Raw genomic sequence first — 20,193 nt, forward strand, 5'->3', positions numbered from 1 at the left:
AGAATACTATGACCTGATTTATTTTATACTTCACACCAATATTGTTTCACTTAATCAAATACCTTATAATTAATAAAATACATTAAAGTCAAGACTGGACTTCATACTTTCATTCTCTATTAATCAGCATTATTGCTACTGTTTTAAACTGAAGATATTATTATAAGTTTTTCTTTTTTTATATTCAAAGAAGCATACTTACAGATTCGCTAACTATAAATGTTTTGTCTTTGGAGAACATTTCTTCTGAAATAGTTAGTTGGTGGACCTCTGATTCTGTTATATCATCAAGATGATCACTGTTTGGTAATAGAACTTCTCCATCTTCTCCTAACTCTTTACTAAGTGGCTTAAATTCTTCTTTAAATTTCATGTCCAATGCATCAGAGGTCTGAAGATTAATTTGATCCTGAGATAATTTCATTTCATTAAAATAATGTTTTTCATTTTGCTGACAGAAAGTAAGTGCTTGTTTTGATGACATAGTATTTTCTTTTCCCTTTGATAGTCTAGATAGTTCAGTTTGTTGAGCAAATGCAACGCTCATTGACACAATGACCTAAAGAAATCAATCAAACAAACAAAAAAGGATTAGATTTATAAATACCAGCTGGATTTAAAAAGTGGGTCATTACTCAAAATTATATGAATTAGAAAAAAGCCTGGCCTCATAGTTTTAAAAACAAAAATAAATCCTCTGATAAAATGATACAGAGATAGGCTATTTTTCAATAAATTTAACATCAAAGTGTTTTACTGCCTGCCTTTTAAAATAAAACAAGCAAAACTTTTCTAACTATAACATCAATAAATGCTCAGTACAAAAATAAAAAATAAATAAAAGTCTTTACATTTCTTCCTTCCAAGAAAATTCACTTGGCTATGAGTGATAATGTTCTGTGACAAACCTCCATCAGTATCTGTAGTTATTATCTAACATCACAATAATTTATCAGGGTAATACAACTACTTTTTCTCTTCATAACTTTTCCCTCATTTTTAGAATGCCAAACTCCTTCACAAGGTAACTATTTGCAATGTAACACATATATAAAAACTTGTGGCATTCTGAAAAATTGTAATTACTATTCTTTATCAAGAAAAAATATTCTTTTCAATGAAAAGCACCGCAAAACATTCTATGAAGCAGCAATTATAGTTGATGCTGTTACACAACTGTTTGATGGAATATATATGAAACTTACAAATAAAAACAAAGTACATACCATCAATAAAATCCATGCTTTTTTTGACAGTTCAAAGATCAAGAAAATCTATAAACCAAGAAAACCTTGCAGATAAACTATAAACTTACCTTAGCTATTTCTTCTTCTAATCTTTCTTGGTATTGTTTTTCCAAAAATTCAACCATGTTTGTTTCTTGTTTCATTCCACATTCCTTAGAAAACTAAATTGAAGGGTGAAATATGACAATTTACACTGATTTTATACCATTAATTTTAAGGATGTAGTCAATATTCCAAAAATATCACTATTTTTGGACACTTTCAAATAAAAATAAATTTCAGTTATCTTTTAACTAAAAACATTTAATCTAATAATCCTACAAAATAATTACACTTAGTATAAACTTAAAGATGCAAAGAGAGAAATATATTTACATATCTGTAATTATTAGCATAAATTCTAGGGTGGGTTAAAGATACTTAAATATAATTAATAAGACATAGGTAAAATGTTAACAAATGGCTATGTTTGATAATGAAATCATGAGCAAATTTTCTTCTTGGTATTTATTAAAAGAACACAATTTTCCACATACAAATTATTTTTATCAATTAAAAAAATAAATCTTCTTTTAGAAATGTAGATATACAGTCAACATGAAAGTATTTGTTTATTTACCAATTATTTGAATTTCATCCAACAGACATTTAATAAGGGATGAGTGTGGCTCATATCTCTTCTTAATATCCAGAATGAGAATGGGCAATAGTCAGTGATTTTAATTTTTACTAGAATTTAGAATTATTTAGTGAAGATGAAGATGCAGTTGGGGGTTGAAAAAGTTTTGAATAATACAATGTCGAGGACAGGCAGAGAGTGGTTCAGTGGCAAGCACGGTAAAAAAAGCGTTTTTCTATCATTATTTCTGTTGGAAGGTGGCCTGATCCATTATTCCAGCCCTAGCACCTTGGATTTTAGGGAATCCTATACACCATTCTGAAGATACCCTCCGCTTCCATAATGGGAAGAAAAGACTATGTTGGCCATGGTACTGAAGCTGATTTGTTACACAGTTCATAAAGAAATGTTACAAAGAAAAAATTTAAACTGTAACAGGGGTGGAAAATTCTCAAATTTAACTTTCTCTGTGTTTTTCCTATGCTATGAAAAATATTTCTATAGACATTCTGGATCTTTTACATAAGGTATTATCCTCATGATTTATGCTTAATCTTAGCCAAATATTTACTACATAATTACAAAACTGAAGACATAAAATTGATAGTAAGAAAAAGTATCAGTGTACATAACTGTTTAAAAATGAAGATTAAAAATAACATACCTCTATTGCATGATCAATATTCTTTTTTAGACAACTTCCAGGATGTACTACTGATTTCTGTACATCAGATTCTTTAATTACCACTGAATCAACAGAGAAGCTAAATATAAATTAAAAAGTATATAAAAAAATTAGTGTTGTGTGTTTTATCCAAAGTTTCTACCATGTATAACGTGTACTGAGGCAGTGGGGAGACAAAAATGATAGTTCCCCCAGGGTTACAAGTATTGTAACTTAAAACATTTTTGACTAAGTTTTCCAATTAAAAGTAACAATGAATATTATGTCATTTAATGAATTTCAGTATAAATGTATGATAAAAAATTTATTATGTAAAAAAAAATTTTAATAATTCTTTTAAAAATAACATCTTAGATATGCTTATATAGCAACAGTGTACATAACATACTATATACACTGATACTACACACTACTTATATACCTAAGATATATGATACATATTATTCATATTTCATGGATATCTAAATTACAGACACAAAACATATAATAATATAGAATAGATTATATTGGATTAAATATATTAAAAGAGCCAGGTACAGTGGTGTGTGCTTGCAACTCCAGAAATTTGGGAGGTTGAGGCAGGAGGATCAAAAATTCAGGATGAGCCTTAGCAATTTAGTGAGACTCTCTTTCAAAAAAAAAAAAAAAAGGTTGGAAATGCAGGAAGATGGCTGAATAAAGTATTTGCTTCCCTGACAGATCTGTGGAGTGAACCAAGAAAAGCAAAAAGGTCACTTTTTTCAATAAGATGGGTGAATGGTCCAGAACTAGAAAGGACTTAACTGGAATTTAATACTGGATACTCAAAACAGATCATGGACTCAAGAGATCCTGTATAATAAAATAAGGGGGAAAGATCCCCAGCTCCAGAGCTGGAAAATAGCTGGAAGTACAAACCAGAATAATCCCTATGTGAATGTAGTAAAGCAATAAAGGAACCCCCAGTCCTAGGAAAACAGAGGTGTTTTGCGGTATGGAGAGCTTAAGAGCTCAGAGATACTGCTCAAACAACAACAACAACAACAACAAAAATCAGTAAGCTGTGCTGCACAGCATGTGTGTACAGGAGGGAAGCCACCAGCTTTCTTGGCGGCATGCATGGAGGACAGCAGAAAGAACCCTTGTGAAGCAGTGGCTGGGGGGCCTGAAGTTAGGTGAGTCAACTATTGGCAGATCGAAGTCTGGCCCCAAAAATGTGCAAGGCAAACCCATGCTGTGTGATAGAGAGTGTTCCAAAGTGACCGGAGAAAATCAAGCATGGAGGGACATTTACACAGGAGAATACTGATCAAGGAAACCCACCTGGCTTTCCCCTCCCCATCCAATCAGCTGCTTGCAGTACTGGCTGGAAGAGAAGTGCCTGACTGTGAATTTGAAAGGACAGGCAAAGAAAGAGATCAAGTTTGGAGACCAAATGAAGACCAGGGTTCATGGGGTCTGCAAGCAAAGTTGTGGGCTAAGAACAGATTCCTACATCACATGTGTAGAACCTAAAGGAGATTCCCGAGGTACGGTCTTCCAATGTGGACAGACAATTGCTGAGCCTTGGAGGTGTGATGACTTAAAATCTTCAGACCAATAGGCACGCAGTGAAGAGATTGGAACGTACCTAAGCCTACACCTTGGCTCTAGTAGTTCCGCTTCCAGGACTAACACTCTCACCCTAGCAACCCTAACTACCCTGAGGGTAGAGCTAACATCAAATTCCAGACAACATACCTAACTGCTCAGAAGAGAAGCTGAGAAACTTGAACTGTAATGGAAAAAAGTGTTCAATTTTTCATCCAGATTCCTTTTTTTTCTTCTCTCACATGTCTACCATTTTTGAAACCAAGTATTTTTCATGGATCATTTTATTGAGGACTGGGATATCTGAATAGTACATTACAGTTTTGTTATTATGTTCTTTTAAAAAATTATATATATATTCCCCTCTCATTTATCTGTTTCCTTGTATTCTCTTTCTCACTTTTCTCTTGCTAACACCCAACCTCTATTAAGTCCTCCCTTCATTCTTCCTATAATTTTTTAACTACTATCTTTTCTGATCCTTCCTCATAAACATCACACCCTACATGACTTTTGTTCTCTCTTTGTCCACCAATGGAAACTGTAAACTTTTTTGCAAACTTAATGTTTATATTGTAGACAATAATTGAACACATCATTTCAGTTTAATGGAATAAAACTGTGGATGCCTTAATAGGAGCTATTTGGTTTAAGGCTGTATATTATTTGTATTGGGTGCAGTTATTATTTGTCTCTTCCATAAAGGCGAGGTACTAGAAATCTTCAGGGACACTATTAATCTACAGGGTAGACACTGTACTGCTTGAAATACACACTGCTAGAAGGACAGACATAAGAACAACATGAGAAAACAATGGAACAAAGTGGCCCAAACAAACCAAGATGATCCAATAATTAAACCCATAGACAACACAGTAAAAGAAATGTAGAAAAGGAATTTAGAAAGTACATATTAGACTGACCTGGTACATAAAGAATGATATAGGGAATAAAATCAGAGATAAATTTGAGGAGGTAAAAGATCATTGCAGAGGCAGAGATTCTCAGAAAATTACAACAACAACAACAACAACCCCAGAAATCTTCAAAATGAAACAATCAATAAACCAATTAAAAATTCAATGGAAATTATTATCAATAGACTAGACCATTTGGAAGATAGAACCTCAGGCAATGAAGACAAAATATATAATTTTGAAAATAAAGTTGACTACACAGGGAAGATGGTAAGAAACCATGAACAGAACTTCCAAGAATGATGAAATAACAAGACCAAATTAAGATTTATCGGGATAGGTGAAGGCATAGAGATACAAACCAAAGGAATGCCCAGTTTTTCAATGAAATAATATGAAAAAATTTCCAAAATCTGAAGAATGAAATGGAAAATCAAATACAAGAGGACCTCAAATGTACAAGATCACAACAGACCCACATCAAGACACATCATTAAAAAAAGGTCAAATATAGAAAATAAGGATTGAATTTTAAAGGCTATGAGAGAAAAAATATCAGATTATATATAGAGGGAAACTAATTAGGATCTCAGGTGATTTTTCAACCCAGACCCTCAAAGCCAGGAGGTCCTGGAATAATATATACCTAGTTCTGAAGAAGATGGATGCCAACCAAGAATTTTATATCTAACAAAATAAAACTTCAGATTTAAAGATGAAATAAAAACCTTCCATAATAAAAAAAAGTTAAAAGAATTCATAACTAGAAAATCTGTGCTATTTTCTGAGAATCTCTGCCTCTGCAATGATCTTTTACCTCCTCAACAAAATATTCCATGAAGATGGAAAAAAAAGTCAAAAATCAACAAAGGGAGGAGCCATACAAAAGGAATAATCAATCAAAGGAGAAATTAATTCAAAGAAAAAAGTAGAAATAACCTAAAATGACTGGGAACACAAATCATATCTCAAAAATAATGTTAATGGTCTAAACTAATAAACCCAAAAGACATAGATTGGCAGATTGGATTAAAAAAACAAAACCCAAAAATCTGTTGTCTCCAAGAGACTCACCTCATAAGCAAAGACATCCACACAGTGAAAATGAAAGGACGGGAAAAAACATATCACTCACATGGACTGAGTAAACAAACAGGGGTTTCTATACCCATGTCAGATAAAGTGTACTTCAAGCCAAAAGTTAATCAGAAGGGACAAAGAAGACATTTCATACTGCTAATGAAGACAGAAAACTCAAATCACTAAAATTCATAATCACAAAAAATATTACAACAGATACTGTTGAAATACAGTAGAGAATCAGAAGCTATTTTGAAAATTTATACTCCAATAAAAATGAAAAATTTAAAGACATCAACAAATTTCTAGAGACAAATGAGCTACTCAAATGGAATTAGGAGGACATACACAATTTAAACAGATCAATTTCAAGCAATAAAATAGAAGAAGGCATCAAAAGCGAACCATTTAATAACGCCCAGGATGAAAAAGATTCTTACCCAGTACTACAAGACCTTTGATGAATTAATACCAATAAGCCTCAAACTATTTCATGAAACAGAAAAGGAGGGAACTCTTCCAAACTCATTCTATGAAGCTAGTATCACCTGATATCAAAATCAAAGACACATCAAGGAAAGATAACTTCAGACCAATATCCCTAATGAACATAGATGCAAAACTTCTGTATACAATTCTGGCAACTCACATATAAAAACATTAAAAATATAGCTGTTATGTTTTGGTTGTGAAGTATCCCCCAAAAGTTCACATAAGACAATGCAAGAAGATTCAGAAGAGAAATGACTAACCTAATCAGTGAATTAATCCCCGATAGGAATTAAAAGAAGTGGCAGGGTATGGCTGGAGGAGATGGGAATTGGGGGGATGGCTATGGAGTATACATTTTTTATATGGAGAGTGGAGTCTCTATATGGGGTATATATTTTGTATCTGGAGAGTGAAGTCTCTGACTCTGTTTCCTGATCACTATGTGAACTCCTTCCCTCTGTCACACTCTTCTTCCAGATGTTCTGCCTTACCTCAAAGCCCAAGGGATGGAGCTGGCCTTCTATGGACTAAGACGTCTAAACACGATGAGCCCTCAAATAACACCATGAGTCCTTTTCCTCTCTTAAAATTGTTCTGGTCAGATCTTTTAGTAACAGAAATAAAAAAGCTGACTAAAACAATAGTGCATCATATTCAAGTGGGATTCAAGGTTGGTTCAACATACAGAAATAAATAAATGTAATTCATCACATCAATAGACTTCAAGAAGAATCATATGATCATTTCAATTGGAGCACAAAAAGCATTTGACAAAATAAAGCACCCTTTAATGTTTAAAATACTAGAAAAACTAGGGATAGTAGAAACAAATCTCAACACTGTAAAAGCTATACATGCTAAACCCAAGACCAAAATCATTCTAAATGGAGAAAAACTGAAGGCATTCCATCTACGAACTGTAGTAAGACAAGAATACCTTTTTTTTTTTTTTTTACCACTTTTATTCGATATAATCCTGGAAACTAGCCAGGGCAAGTAGACAGAAGAAAGAAATTAAAGGGATACGAATAGAAAAAGAACTCAAATTATTACTATTTGCCGACAATATGATTCTATATTTAGAAGACCTAAAAAATCCACCAGAAAACTTCTAGAATTAATGAATGAAATTCAGCAAAGTAGTAGGATATAAAATTAACAACTATACATCAAATGCATTCCTATATATCAGTGATAAAGCCACTGAAAAAGAAATTAGGAAAACTACCCCATTCACAATAGCGTAAAAAAATAAAATAGAATATTTGGAATCAATCTAACAAAAGAGGTGAAAGACCTCTACAGTGAAATCTACAGAAAACTAAAGAAAAAAACTGAAGACCTTAGAAGATGGAAATATCTCCCATATTCTTGGATAGGTAGAATTAACATTGTCAAAATGGCCATACTACCAAAAGCATTATATAGATTTAATGCAATTCCTATTAAAATTCCAATGACATTCTTTGTAAAACTAGAAAAAGCAATCATGAAATTCGTTTGGAAAAAAGAGACCCAGAATAGCCAAAACAATCCTTAGGAAGAAAAGTGAAGCAAGAGGCATCATAATACCAGAACTTAAATTATACTACAGAACCATAACAGCAACAACAAAAAACAATGGGATGACACTGGCACCAAAACAGACACATAGACCAATGATACAGAATAGAAGACATAGAGACAAACCCATATAAATACAGTTATCTCATACTAGACAAAGGTAACAAAAATACTCACTGGAGAAAAGATAGCCTATTCAACAAATGGTGCTGGGAAAACTGAAAATCCACATGAAGCAAAATGAAATTAAACCTCTATCTCTAATCTTGCACAAAACTCAACTCAAAGTGGATCAAGGATTTAGGCACTAGAACAGAGACCATGCATTTAACAGAAGAAAAAGTAGGTCCAAACTCTACCATCTCAGCTTAGGAACTGACCTCCTTAACAAGATTTCTAGAGCACAAGAACTATAAGCAAGAATCAATAAAAAGATTCAAACTAAAATGGTTCTTCACATCAAACAATCAATAACATGAAGAGTGCCTACCGAATGGGAGAAAACCTTTACCACACATACACCTCAGAGCATTAATCCCCAGGATATATAAAAAACTCAAGAAACTTAACAACAGGGGCTGGGGTTGTGGCTCAGTGGTAGAGTGCTTGCCTGGCATGTGTGAGGGACCTAGGGTTTGATTCTCAGCACCACATATAAATAAATTTAAAAAATAAAGTTTCATCAACAACTAAAAAAAAATTAAAAAACAATAAAAACACCAGAAAAACAAACCAATCAATAAATGGGCTAAGGAACTGAACAGACACTTCACAGAAGACATACAATTGATCAACAAATATGTGAAAATACATTCAACATCTCTAGCAATTAGAGAAATGCAAATCAAAACTCCAATGAGATTCTATCTCACTCCAGTTAGAATGGCAACTATCAAGAATACGAGCAACAGGCCTAGGGACATAGCTCACTTGGTAGACTGCTTGCCTCACATGACCAAGGCCCTAGTTCATTACTAAGCACCACAAAAAAAGAAAAAGAAAAAATATGCAACAATAAATGTTGGCAAGCATGTGGGGGTAAAGGTACACTCATACATTGCTGGTGGGACTGCAAATTGATGCAACTACTATAGAAAGCAGCATGGAGATTCATAAGAAAATGTGGAATGGAACCACCATTTGACCCAGTTATCCCACTCCTAGGTTTATACTCAAAGGGCTTTAAATAAGCATAATACAGTGATGCAGCCACATCATGTTTATAGCAGCTAAATTCACAATAGCTAAACTACGGAACCAACCCAGGTGTCCTTCAACAGATGAATGGATAAAGAAAGTGTGATATATATCTTCCCAATGAAGTATTACTCAGCCTTAAAGAAGAATGAAATTATGGCATTTGGTGGCAAATGGATGGACCTGGAGAATATCATGCTAAGCTAAATAAGCCAATCCCAAAGAACCAAAGACTGAATATTTTGTCTGATATGCAGATACTAATTCACAATGGGTTGGGGGGGTAGGGAAGAATAAACATATTTTGGATTAGACAAAGGGCATGAGGGGAGGGGAGGGTTATGAGGGAAGAAAGGATAGTACAATGAATCAGAAATTATTACCCCAAGTACATATATGATTACATCACATATTCTACATCATGCACAACCAAAGAATGAGAAGTTATACTTCATTTATGTATGATATGTCAAAATGCATCCTACTGTCTTAGATAACTAGTTAGGAGAAAAAAATTGTTAGAACTAAAAAATAATAATTAGTTATTGAAACTACATATATAGAAATAATAGTTCATTAAAATTGATTTGTCTAGAATCAAAGTGTGAAATACGATATATCAAGAACTATGTAATGTTTTGAACAACCTACAATAAAAATTAATTAAAAAAAATTGATTTGTCTAACATTACCCAACTGGTATGTGGTAGATCTGAACATGAGTTATTTTAAATAAAAACAGTAGTTCTGAAAAAAAAAGAAGAGGGATGAGGATGTGGCTTGATGGTAAAGAGCCCCTGAATTCAATCCCTGATACAAAAAAAATTATATATATATATATATATATATATATATATATATATATATATATATGTGTGTGTGTGTGTGTGTGTGTGTGTGTGTGTGCATGTATGTATGGATATATATATAAAGATATACCTAAGATATATTACTGAGTTAAAAAAGCTTGTAAATTCTCACTTGCATTAAAAGCCTGTTTTAACATATATGTCTATATAAATAGGAAAATGTCTGAAAGAATACATATCAAAAGTAACAATGATTGCTTATATTGGAAATGAAGTGTGGCAACAGGAAAGAGAAGGTTCTTAACTTACAGTTAGTTTAATTTTAACTTACAATCAGTTTAATTTTAATTTTATCTACCCACATATCTTTTGGTATGTATGTCCGAATTCTGTATTGTTATATAAGCATTCACTACTTTGTAACAATGTTTTCTTAAAATGTCTAATCTTATAACAATAAGGCAAGATTAGTATTTAGAAATCATGTGGATTTAGAATACATCAGTGACTTAAATAGACAACGATAAGCTTAAATTCCTAGGCTGGGGTTGTGGCTCAGTGGTAAAGTACTTGCCTAGTGTGTATGAGGCACTGGGTTCAATTCTTAGCACTGCATGTAAATAAATAAATAAATAAAATAACAACTAATAAAAATGTTTTTTAAAAAGGCTTAAATTCTTTAATTGAAAACAAACAAAATGAAACAATATTTCCTCTAAATTTATATATATTTGGATACATAAATTACATACATACATTATTTATATACACATATACATGCACACACACAATGATTATAATGTATTCGTACATATAAAACAAATAATTTTAAGAAAAAATGAAGTAGAAAAGTAAGACACAGACTCTTTGGGGATGATTTTAATTTATGTAGGAACATGACATCTAAGTAAAGATCCAAAGGAGATGAGGGTATGGGCATACAAATACCTGCAGAATAATCATTCGAGGTAGAAGAAAAAGCCAATCAATCCCTAAAGCAGAAGCATACTGATATGTGATATAATTGAGGATCACAGTGTGGATGTATGAGGTTTTTTTTTTAATCTTTTAAAATTGTTTTTAGTTGTCAATGGACCTTTACTTTATTTATTGATATGTGGTGCTGAGAATTAAACCCAGGACCTCACACAAGCCAGGCAAGCGCTTTACCGCTGAGCTCCAACCCCAACCCCATGGGATTATATGGTTTGAGAACAGTAAGTGATAAGAAAGTCAGTAGGAAATGAAAGTCAAAGATGTCATGGTCCTCAGGACTAGTGAGACTGTAAAGAGCAGAAAAGGATTAGAGTAACATGATGTAACTGAAATTATAAAAGCAAAGGTTCTGGCACTTGTGTTGACTATATAGAGAATAGACTGTAAACAGAAGTTGAGTAATCCAGGTGAAACACAAAACAATGGCAGGGACCAGTGGAGCAGTAAGGAGTGGCACAGTTGTGATGTACTTTGAAGGTTAAAAAGAAAACAAGATTTTTTCATAGAATGGCAGAGAGTTATGACAGAAAGGAGTCATGATGGATGAAGATGGCTACAGAAGGAGCAAATTTTAGAAGATCCTGATCCAAGAAAACATACATAGTGGTAATTGAAGATCATTTCTTCTCTCCTCATAGATCAGGGTTCTATTTGGGACATGATGAATTTGAGCATTAGACAATCAAATGGAGTATATTCAAGTCATAGTGGAATGATCATACTTAGACTATTTAAGTACTCACCACATCAACATATCAAAGCCTAGGCATAGAATAAACAAGTAAATGTCTACTACCTGACCTATTTTAATTCAGAAAATAGATTAATAATAACATCTTTATAAAAGTATAAGTAAAATTCCTATAATAAAATGTCTTTGGTTTATACCAACATTTATTTCACACATTTCAAATACAGAATTATCTCCTGCTCTTATTTCTTAAAAAATGTTACATCCTATCTCTTTGTTAAAGTTATATTTTATTCTTAAAATAACCATTCCAGATGATACTATCATTGTTACTAAGCTACAAATACTGCTGAATGAAGTTTTAAGTAAATAGATACCTTGGGTCCACCGTGGTCTCACTAATGGCTTGAAGCTTCTCCTGCAGAGAATAAATTTCTGCCCTACGATTTTCTTCAGTTTCATTCAATTGTTTGCGCAAAAAGCATATGAAGTTTTCTAATTCTTGAATTTGTTCTTCAAGTTGTTTATTTTTTTTTGGTATCTTTCAGAGAAGATAACAGGAAGAGAAGACAATACACATTTCAATACAAACTTCTCAGTGAAATAACAATCATTTTATTTCAATGTATAAAAATATTTATTCTTTGAAAAATGTTTTGAGTGAAACTCAGGTTTTAATTTGACTCATTCTGACTGATGAAAACAAGAAAACAGTGTGATTCAAGATCATTTCTCCTATCCTTATGGTATAGTATCTCTAAATTCAACAATTTTATATCTTTAAAACAATTCAGAAACATGAAACAAAAGAAGTGTTAAAAAGGGACCACAGGAGAGTAGTTAACACCTTTCACTTTCCTCTTTTATTTTATTTTATTTCTTAAAAATGCTGATAATTAATCACTAAACTAACTTTTTTTGCCAATTAAATGAGCCATTAGTTAACATGCAATTTGGGAAATAGTGGACAGACTACCTCAAGAAGATATCAATTTAAAAAAATACAAACTTAAAATATTACTATATTCAAAGAACCCCTGAAGTGAAAAAGCATGGTATTATCTGATATGCTTGAAATTCTATTCTGTTCACCAAAGCAATTACAATAATAAAACTCATTCCTAAAAGCAAAAGTGAAGGCTTAGAGATACCTTGAACACAAGAAGTCTAGTTAACTGGCCAAATAATCATGAAAGAAAAACATTAACTGTGACTAATTGTTTATGGTTCATTGTATGGTCCCTTAACACTGTTACTTCCCATTATGCCATCTTGGTCTTTTAACTCACTCTCTAGTTTCCCTTGATAACTCATTCTTGTCCTTGACCTCTTGTCCTTGACATTCATGCTGATTATAAATCTTTACCTCATAATTAAATTTTTCTCCCAGGTTTCAGACTTCTATTTTCAACTAACTCCTATATATTTTTTCAAAGTCAATAAGTATTCTATTCTTAACTCAATATATTTAAAACTGAATTATTATTTTTTTCACAAATTGGTTCCTTTCTATGACTAGAACCATACTCTAGTTTCTTAAGCTAGAAACTTGGGTATCATTCTTAGTTTCTGCTAACATTAACGACAAACTAGAACCAAACTCTAAGTGTTGAACTTAACTTTCTATCATACTCAATTCAATCTGGCTGGTCTTCCCATCAATAATTTCATCCCTTCCAACTGATCCTAATGGTATCAACTTAAAATAAAAATCTTATTGTTACTCCCACTATTTAAAATCCTGCTGTAGGTCTTATCACCAATAGCATAAAACATAAACATGTTTCATCAGAGTACATAAAACATTTCCTGATCAAGCTCCTTCCAATCTCTCCAGTTTTATCTAGCTAACACAACCTGAACTCCCAGTTCTCCCAAAAGGATGCAATCTTAGATAGAGCTCAATGCTTAAGACTCCATAGCCTTCCCCAAATTTCCAACCCAGTTACTCCTACCCATACCCTCATCCTACTCATCTCCCCAGGAAAGACAAAACTCTTTTTTCTCCCTCCATTCTTTACATTTCAGAAATTTTCAGTGTATTTTATATATGCTTTCCCAATGGATTATAATTTCCTATGGGAAAATGACTCAGTAATTTTAGTTTTCTCTAGCACTTGAATGAATATCCAATGTTTATATGAACAAATAAGACTAGGGCTTAGATACACAAGTCACCTTCCCCTGTGAGTTCTAAGGACAGAATTATGAAATGGTGGACTCTAAGTGATGCTTCATGGTAATTATAAGTCAGAAACTATTTACCTGTTTGTGTTTTTATATTCTGTAGTTCTAACTGGTATATTTTCTGAAGCTCCTTGATCTTTTCCTCTTGAGTAGAAATAAGCTCCTCTTTAAGATTGCAAAGAGCTTTATCTTTTTCATTTTCCATATATTCACGAACCTGATCCACGTCAGCTGAATAAACCACTGAAAGGCATATGCACTGAGCTTCCATCTGTAGCCTTAAATCATTCTGAAAGTGAATATATATTAGAAAAATTTAAAATAATTTACTATAAAATAATTTGCTTTTTGCATATACTAAAACAAGAGGAGAAATAATTTATAGTTTAAAACTTCATAAGAGAACCAATGACAATTTTTCTTCATTCTTCATTCAATTATACTTAGCTACTTCTTTTTTCAAGGAGAGTAGTATCATTACCTCAATTTTAGAGCAAATTCTGATATTTGGTATAGCTTATGATTTGTCCATATTGGAGAGTCTTTATTCTGACTGTCTGGGAATGCTCCCTACAGGAACAAGTTGTCTCTGCAGGAAACAGCCTAGAGTCTCAACATTTTAGGATATTTAAAGGCGAAAACCACATCCAGATTGACTTGGCAACCAGCAAGCAAGCAAGCAAGAAGTAGTACAGAAGCTGAATAAAGCCATTAGCGAAACAATGCAATGTTTTAATCAAATTTTCATTTTATTCATTTCTCCTGGGATTTTTTCATAATCATAATCAAAAGAGAAATGGATTAAAGTGACCCTAGTTGAATACAAATTAAAGAATGGCTACTAACATCTAATCAATTATTCCCCAGAAAGGTACACTGCCCAAGGAAAGTGGGAACAAAAGAGAACAATTTTACATTGTGCAAGAATTGCTATTCTGTATTGCAAGTAGGCTATGCTAGGCAATTAGTAATGTGGTACAGTGATGGGACTTTCCTATGGGAGAAGCTCTTCTTACGTAATATGGAGTCTCAGGGTAAAATGAAGTCTGTTTGGTCATTGCTTATATAGCCTGGCCTATAACATTCCCCACTGGTTTTATGGAACTAATCAAATCATTAATTAATCATCATTGGTTTACAGCTACTGTAGTGAGTATGGAGGACCATCAGTTTTACAGAATGTATTTTTTGTTTTATATATCTTATTAAATAAACAGTTAAAGATGCAGGGTCCAATTAAAAACCCTAAGAGGACTAACAGCAATGGATCGGCTACAGCTGTGTAAGAGTAGTTAGCCAAGGAGACCAGGAGAACAAATTTTCATACCAATTTCTCTCATGTTGTCTTGGCTCTTCCTTATCTTTCTTTTTATTTTCAAATAATATTTTATTTTCATGGCACTGGGAATTGAACCCAGGGGTGCTCTCTACCTGTGAGCTACATTTCCAGCCCCTTTTTTTTTTCAATATTTTCATTTTTATGTGGTACTGAGGATTGAACCCAGTGCTTCACATATGTGAGACAAACGCTCTGCCACTGACCCACAATCCCAATCCCAGCCCTTTTTGAGGCAAGGTCTCAACAAGTTGCCAAGGTTGGTCTTGAACTTAGAACCCTCCTCTGCCTTAGCCTCCCAAATAGCTGCAATTACAGGCATGCACCACCATGCCTGGATTTAAAATATTATTTTAAATATGGAAAAATGCAAGCAATAAACTCAAAACCCAAATTAACAAGTACTATAACATTTTCTCTATATTTTTCATTCCCTGTACTCCCCATAAACTTCTATGTTCTCATCACTCCTTTCTCACAGGCAACCATAATCATAGTTTGGTACAAATCCAGTCTAATTCTTACATTATCACTTCTCATTACAATACATTTTGCATTCTCAATGCACTGTATATTTTGTATTTTTATGGACTTACACAAATGATATTAATTTTACAAATTTATTTTCTCATTCAATATGTCTCTGGTATTATCCCATGTAGGTAATGGGGGGTTTAAAGTCCAGTACCACAAACAAACAAAAAATAAACAGCATGAAGGCAACAGGTTAATTCATTTTAACTGTGGTATTATGACTATACCAAAATTTGTCCATTTCCTTTCAGGAGATAAATTGGTTTATTCCTAATTTTTGGATAAATGTGCTAATTTCTTTCTAATTAGTGGTTCTCAAATGTAACATGCATCAGAATCACTTGGAATGCTTATTAAAACAGGTTACTTTAGGAACCTAACCCCATCCCCACAGTTTCTGATTCAGGAGAGGTCAAAGAGCTTTGAATTCTAACCCGTTACCAAGTAATGCTGTGCTTCTGGTCAGGAACCCCACTTTGAGAACTACTTAGAAATATAACTGCTAGGTCACAGATAGTGCATTTTTAACTGTGCTAGATTTGATCAAATTATTTTTATATAACAGTACTAATTTACAATGCTACCAGAAGGTTGAGTACTTATATACTCACATCCTCACCATTCTTTATATCAGACTAACTTCACCAACCTAAATGGGTATAAAATGTTATTTTATTTTTACACTGAATAGTAAGGTTGAAAGAATATTTTCATGTTTATTAGATACTTTGATTTCCTATTCAGGCACATGTCTTTCACATCTTTTGCCCATTATTATTTTGTTTTTGGACCTCTTGTTACATTAATTGTTCTTTCTATATTCTTGATAGCTTTTGTTTGCAACTTACATTCATGGCAAATATGTAGTCCCAGTCCTCAAATCTGTTTTACATCATTGTTTTTAAAAGATACAATAAAAATTTTAAATGTTTTCCCATGCTTTGTATTTATTAAAAGTTTTCCCTATCTTAAGATTCTATTTTCTTCTTATGTGTACATTTTTAACCAACCTGATTTTTTCCCCTAAAGTGACAATGATCTAATTCCCTAACTTCTAACCTCTAGTATCAAAAGTCAATTGTGCTCAAAACAATTTTGTTTTTTTTCCTCCCAAACAATTTTGAATACTCTAAGCTTCTGCTAATTTGGTTTATTTTTTGATTTCCTCTGTCTCTGCTCAAATATCATCTCACCAAAGTAGTCTTCCTTGACCTACCCTATGCAAAAAAAGCCCTACACTTAGGGAGATCTTCTTATCATACTGTAATTTTATTCATAGCACTTAAGACCACCAGAAATATTTGTCTGTATTTTCTAATGTTCATTTAAACCCTAAAAAGTAAACTTTATTCTTCCTTGACCATTTTCATTCACTGTTAAATTATGAATGACTTGAACAGTGCCTGGAATGTAGTAGAGATTCACTAAGTGATTCATTGACTTGTAGGGCCTTCTTGCTAAATTTTTACAAGATACAGATCTGTTCTGGGCTTTTCATTATATTCTACTGATCTACTTAACCATCCTGGCATTAAACCATATTGTTTATAATGATTTTGTAATAAGTTTTGATAACAAATACATACTTTTTAAGATTGTCTTGAGTATTCTTGGCTATTTACTCTTCTATATCAATTTTAGAATCAGTATTCCACATTCATTAAGAAACCTTATTGTAATTTTGACTAGAACTATTAATTAGGAGAGAACTGATATTTTTCTTTGTATCTTTCCATTATGGATATGATATGTATTAGCACACAGTCAGGTCTTTGTGTCTTCAATATTTTATAACTTTCTTAACAAAAACTCAAAACATCTTATTATCTTGGGTTTAAAGTTTTGCCTGATCTGTTCATATTTTTTCTCATTTCCTATTCTTGTCATATTGCAAGAACTGGAGAAGCATTCACTAAGAACTACAAAACCATGTTTCAATAGTAATGTTGACAATGGGTATGTATCCTAGTCCTATACTTGATTCTAATGGAAATGCTTCTAAATTTCACCATCAGAAATATAATCTGTCAACATTTTGATGAAAATCAGCATCATGACTAGAAAATTTCCGTGCTATTCCTGATTTCCTAAAGCTTTTTTTTTTTACTTATAAATGGGTTGTCAATTTTTTTATGTATTTTTTTCTGAGATGCACTAAAATAATCATGGATTTTGTCCTGCTACATAAAAATGTAGAGATTACAGTCACAGATTTTTTTTTCAAATGTTTAACTATTTGTCCACTCTTGGTATAACTTGCTAATATTTTATTTGGAATTTCTGCAACTACACTTACAAATTAGATTACTCTACAATTTTATTTTCTTTACAATTCCTATCAGGACTTCATATTAATATTGGCTTTCTAAGGTGAACTGGGTGGTTTTTCTTTCTTCAGTTTTTCTTCTTTCCTTTTTTTCCCATTCTCTCTTTAATCCTACTTTAGTGGACACTTACACTTTTGTTCTTGGAGAGTTAATAACAATTACTTGTAAAATGGTCTTAAGTCTAGCATTTTGGTTTGAGATGAGGCAAAAGGGAAAACTTCTGACCACTACTTCAACTCTTTAATGATTACTGACTTATTCATTTCTATTTAATGGTTATTTGAACTTATTCATTTCTATTTGCATTAGTTCTGGTAGTTTATATTCTTCCAGAACACCATCTAGAGTTTGCTTATATTTTCAAATCTATTGGCAGAGATTATTTGTAGCATTTTTTATGACTTTTAAAATTTCTTGTGGTACCTGTACTTATGTCCTTATTTCATTCTTGATTTTGCTTATGTGTTTTTCCCCCCTTGGTCATATTTTCGGAGATCTAATACCTGTAAATAATCTTTTCAAATAATAAACCTCCAAAGTTCTTGAAAAATTTTCCCACTTGTTTATTACAAGTTCTCTTATTTTTGCTCTTTATTTCCTTCCTTCTACTTCCTTTGAATGTGGATATTCTTGACACTTTTCTACACTGTTTAATACTTAACTCATTTCAATATCTCATTTATTAAATTGATAGTATTCTAATTTTATTTATATTGGTCTTACACATTTTTGGCTAATTTTGACATTTATTTTACATTAGGATTTTTGGTTTCTTTGCTTAGATTATTTTTCTCAATTTCTTAATTACACCTGTGAATTATCTACTTCTATTTATGCCATGTATCTTTTTATCTTTGGAATGGTTAGGGCTTATAGAACAATGCTAAATAGCAAGCGACAAAAGCTATTCTGATTTTCATTCTAACATGAAGGCCTATCCTGATTCACAGCTGATTCTTGATAAAGCGGCTTTGTTTATTTCCCCTATTCACCCCTCATTCATCCATTTGTAAAACATTATTAACTGCTGATCATGTGCAAAACATTATTCTAGGTACTAGGGATATAGTAGCTGTCTATATAGCCTATATAGTAGTGTCTCTTCACTCACAGAACTGATATTATGGTTTCTCTTGAGGTTTCTAAGTTCCAGTAGATGTTTCTAAGCTCAGTATCTCTTCCAATACCAATAATTACCTCCAATTTTAAACACACACACTTGAATTTATGGCTTCTCTCAGCATCAATAACTAGCCAATATCTATAATGTTCCTGCCACTCCTTATTTCTTGCACCCCAATGTTGAAAAGACTCTTTGATAATATGGAATTATACTCCAAAACTATTCATTTCTTTCTTTTCAGTTAAAAAATTATTTTTTTCTTTTTCTTTTTTCTTTTTTGGTACTGGGGATTGAACTCAGGGCACTCGACCACTGAACCACATCTCATCCTTATTTTGTATTTTATTTAGAGAGAGGGTCTCACTGAGTTGCTTACTGCCGCACTGTTGCCAAGGATGGCTTTGAACTCACTAGCCTCCTGCCTCAGCCTCCCTCAGCTGGGATTATAGGCGTTTGCCACTGCAGCTGGCCAGTTAAAAATTTTTAACAGCCACATTTATTTTGGTTTCAGTGAGATATATCTGCTCTAATTACTAAGTTTAATACTGAGAGTAGGAGTATTTTGTTGCATCTGCAGTATTTCAGACAAGTAAACAGATTCACTATGTAAGTCACCGCTCAATTTCTTCTGTGAGCTTCCCTCCACCTGCATAAATACCTTACTCCCCCCTCTGTATCAATGATGGCGTTTATTTTAATAATGATAAATGGGAGCAATTTACAGACTTGCTTTTCTTCACTTTGTTTAGTTAATTTCAAGGAGAGAGTATCTAAATACCATTGCAAGTATCTTCAATACAGAAACAAAATTCCTATTAAGA

The 20,193-nt window shown here is 32.6% G+C and overlaps 1 protein-coding gene across 1 annotated transcript in view; it reads right to left on the reverse strand.

Annotated features, from left to right (window-relative positions):
• Positions 1-20,193, reverse strand: part of LOC143410653 (A-kinase anchor protein 9-like) — a 70,998-nt gene that overhangs the window by 15,409 nt on the left and 35,396 nt on the right. Inside the window, 6 exon segments of the mRNA XM_077110646.1 lie at positions 203-559; positions 1,316-1,408; positions 2,531-2,630; positions 12,243-12,406; positions 12,958-12,986; positions 14,131-14,341. Of these exon segments, the coding sequence (XP_076966761.1) occupies positions 203-559; positions 1,316-1,408; positions 2,531-2,630; positions 12,243-12,406; positions 12,958-12,986; positions 14,131-14,341 (954 nt within the window).

Source organism: Callospermophilus lateralis, chromosome 11, assembly GCF_048772815.1.
Source record: "Callospermophilus lateralis isolate mCalLat2 chromosome 11, mCalLat2.hap1, whole genome shotgun sequence".
In the NCBI taxonomy this organism is placed as follows: domain Eukaryota; kingdom Metazoa; phylum Chordata; class Mammalia; order Rodentia; family Sciuridae; genus Callospermophilus; species Callospermophilus lateralis.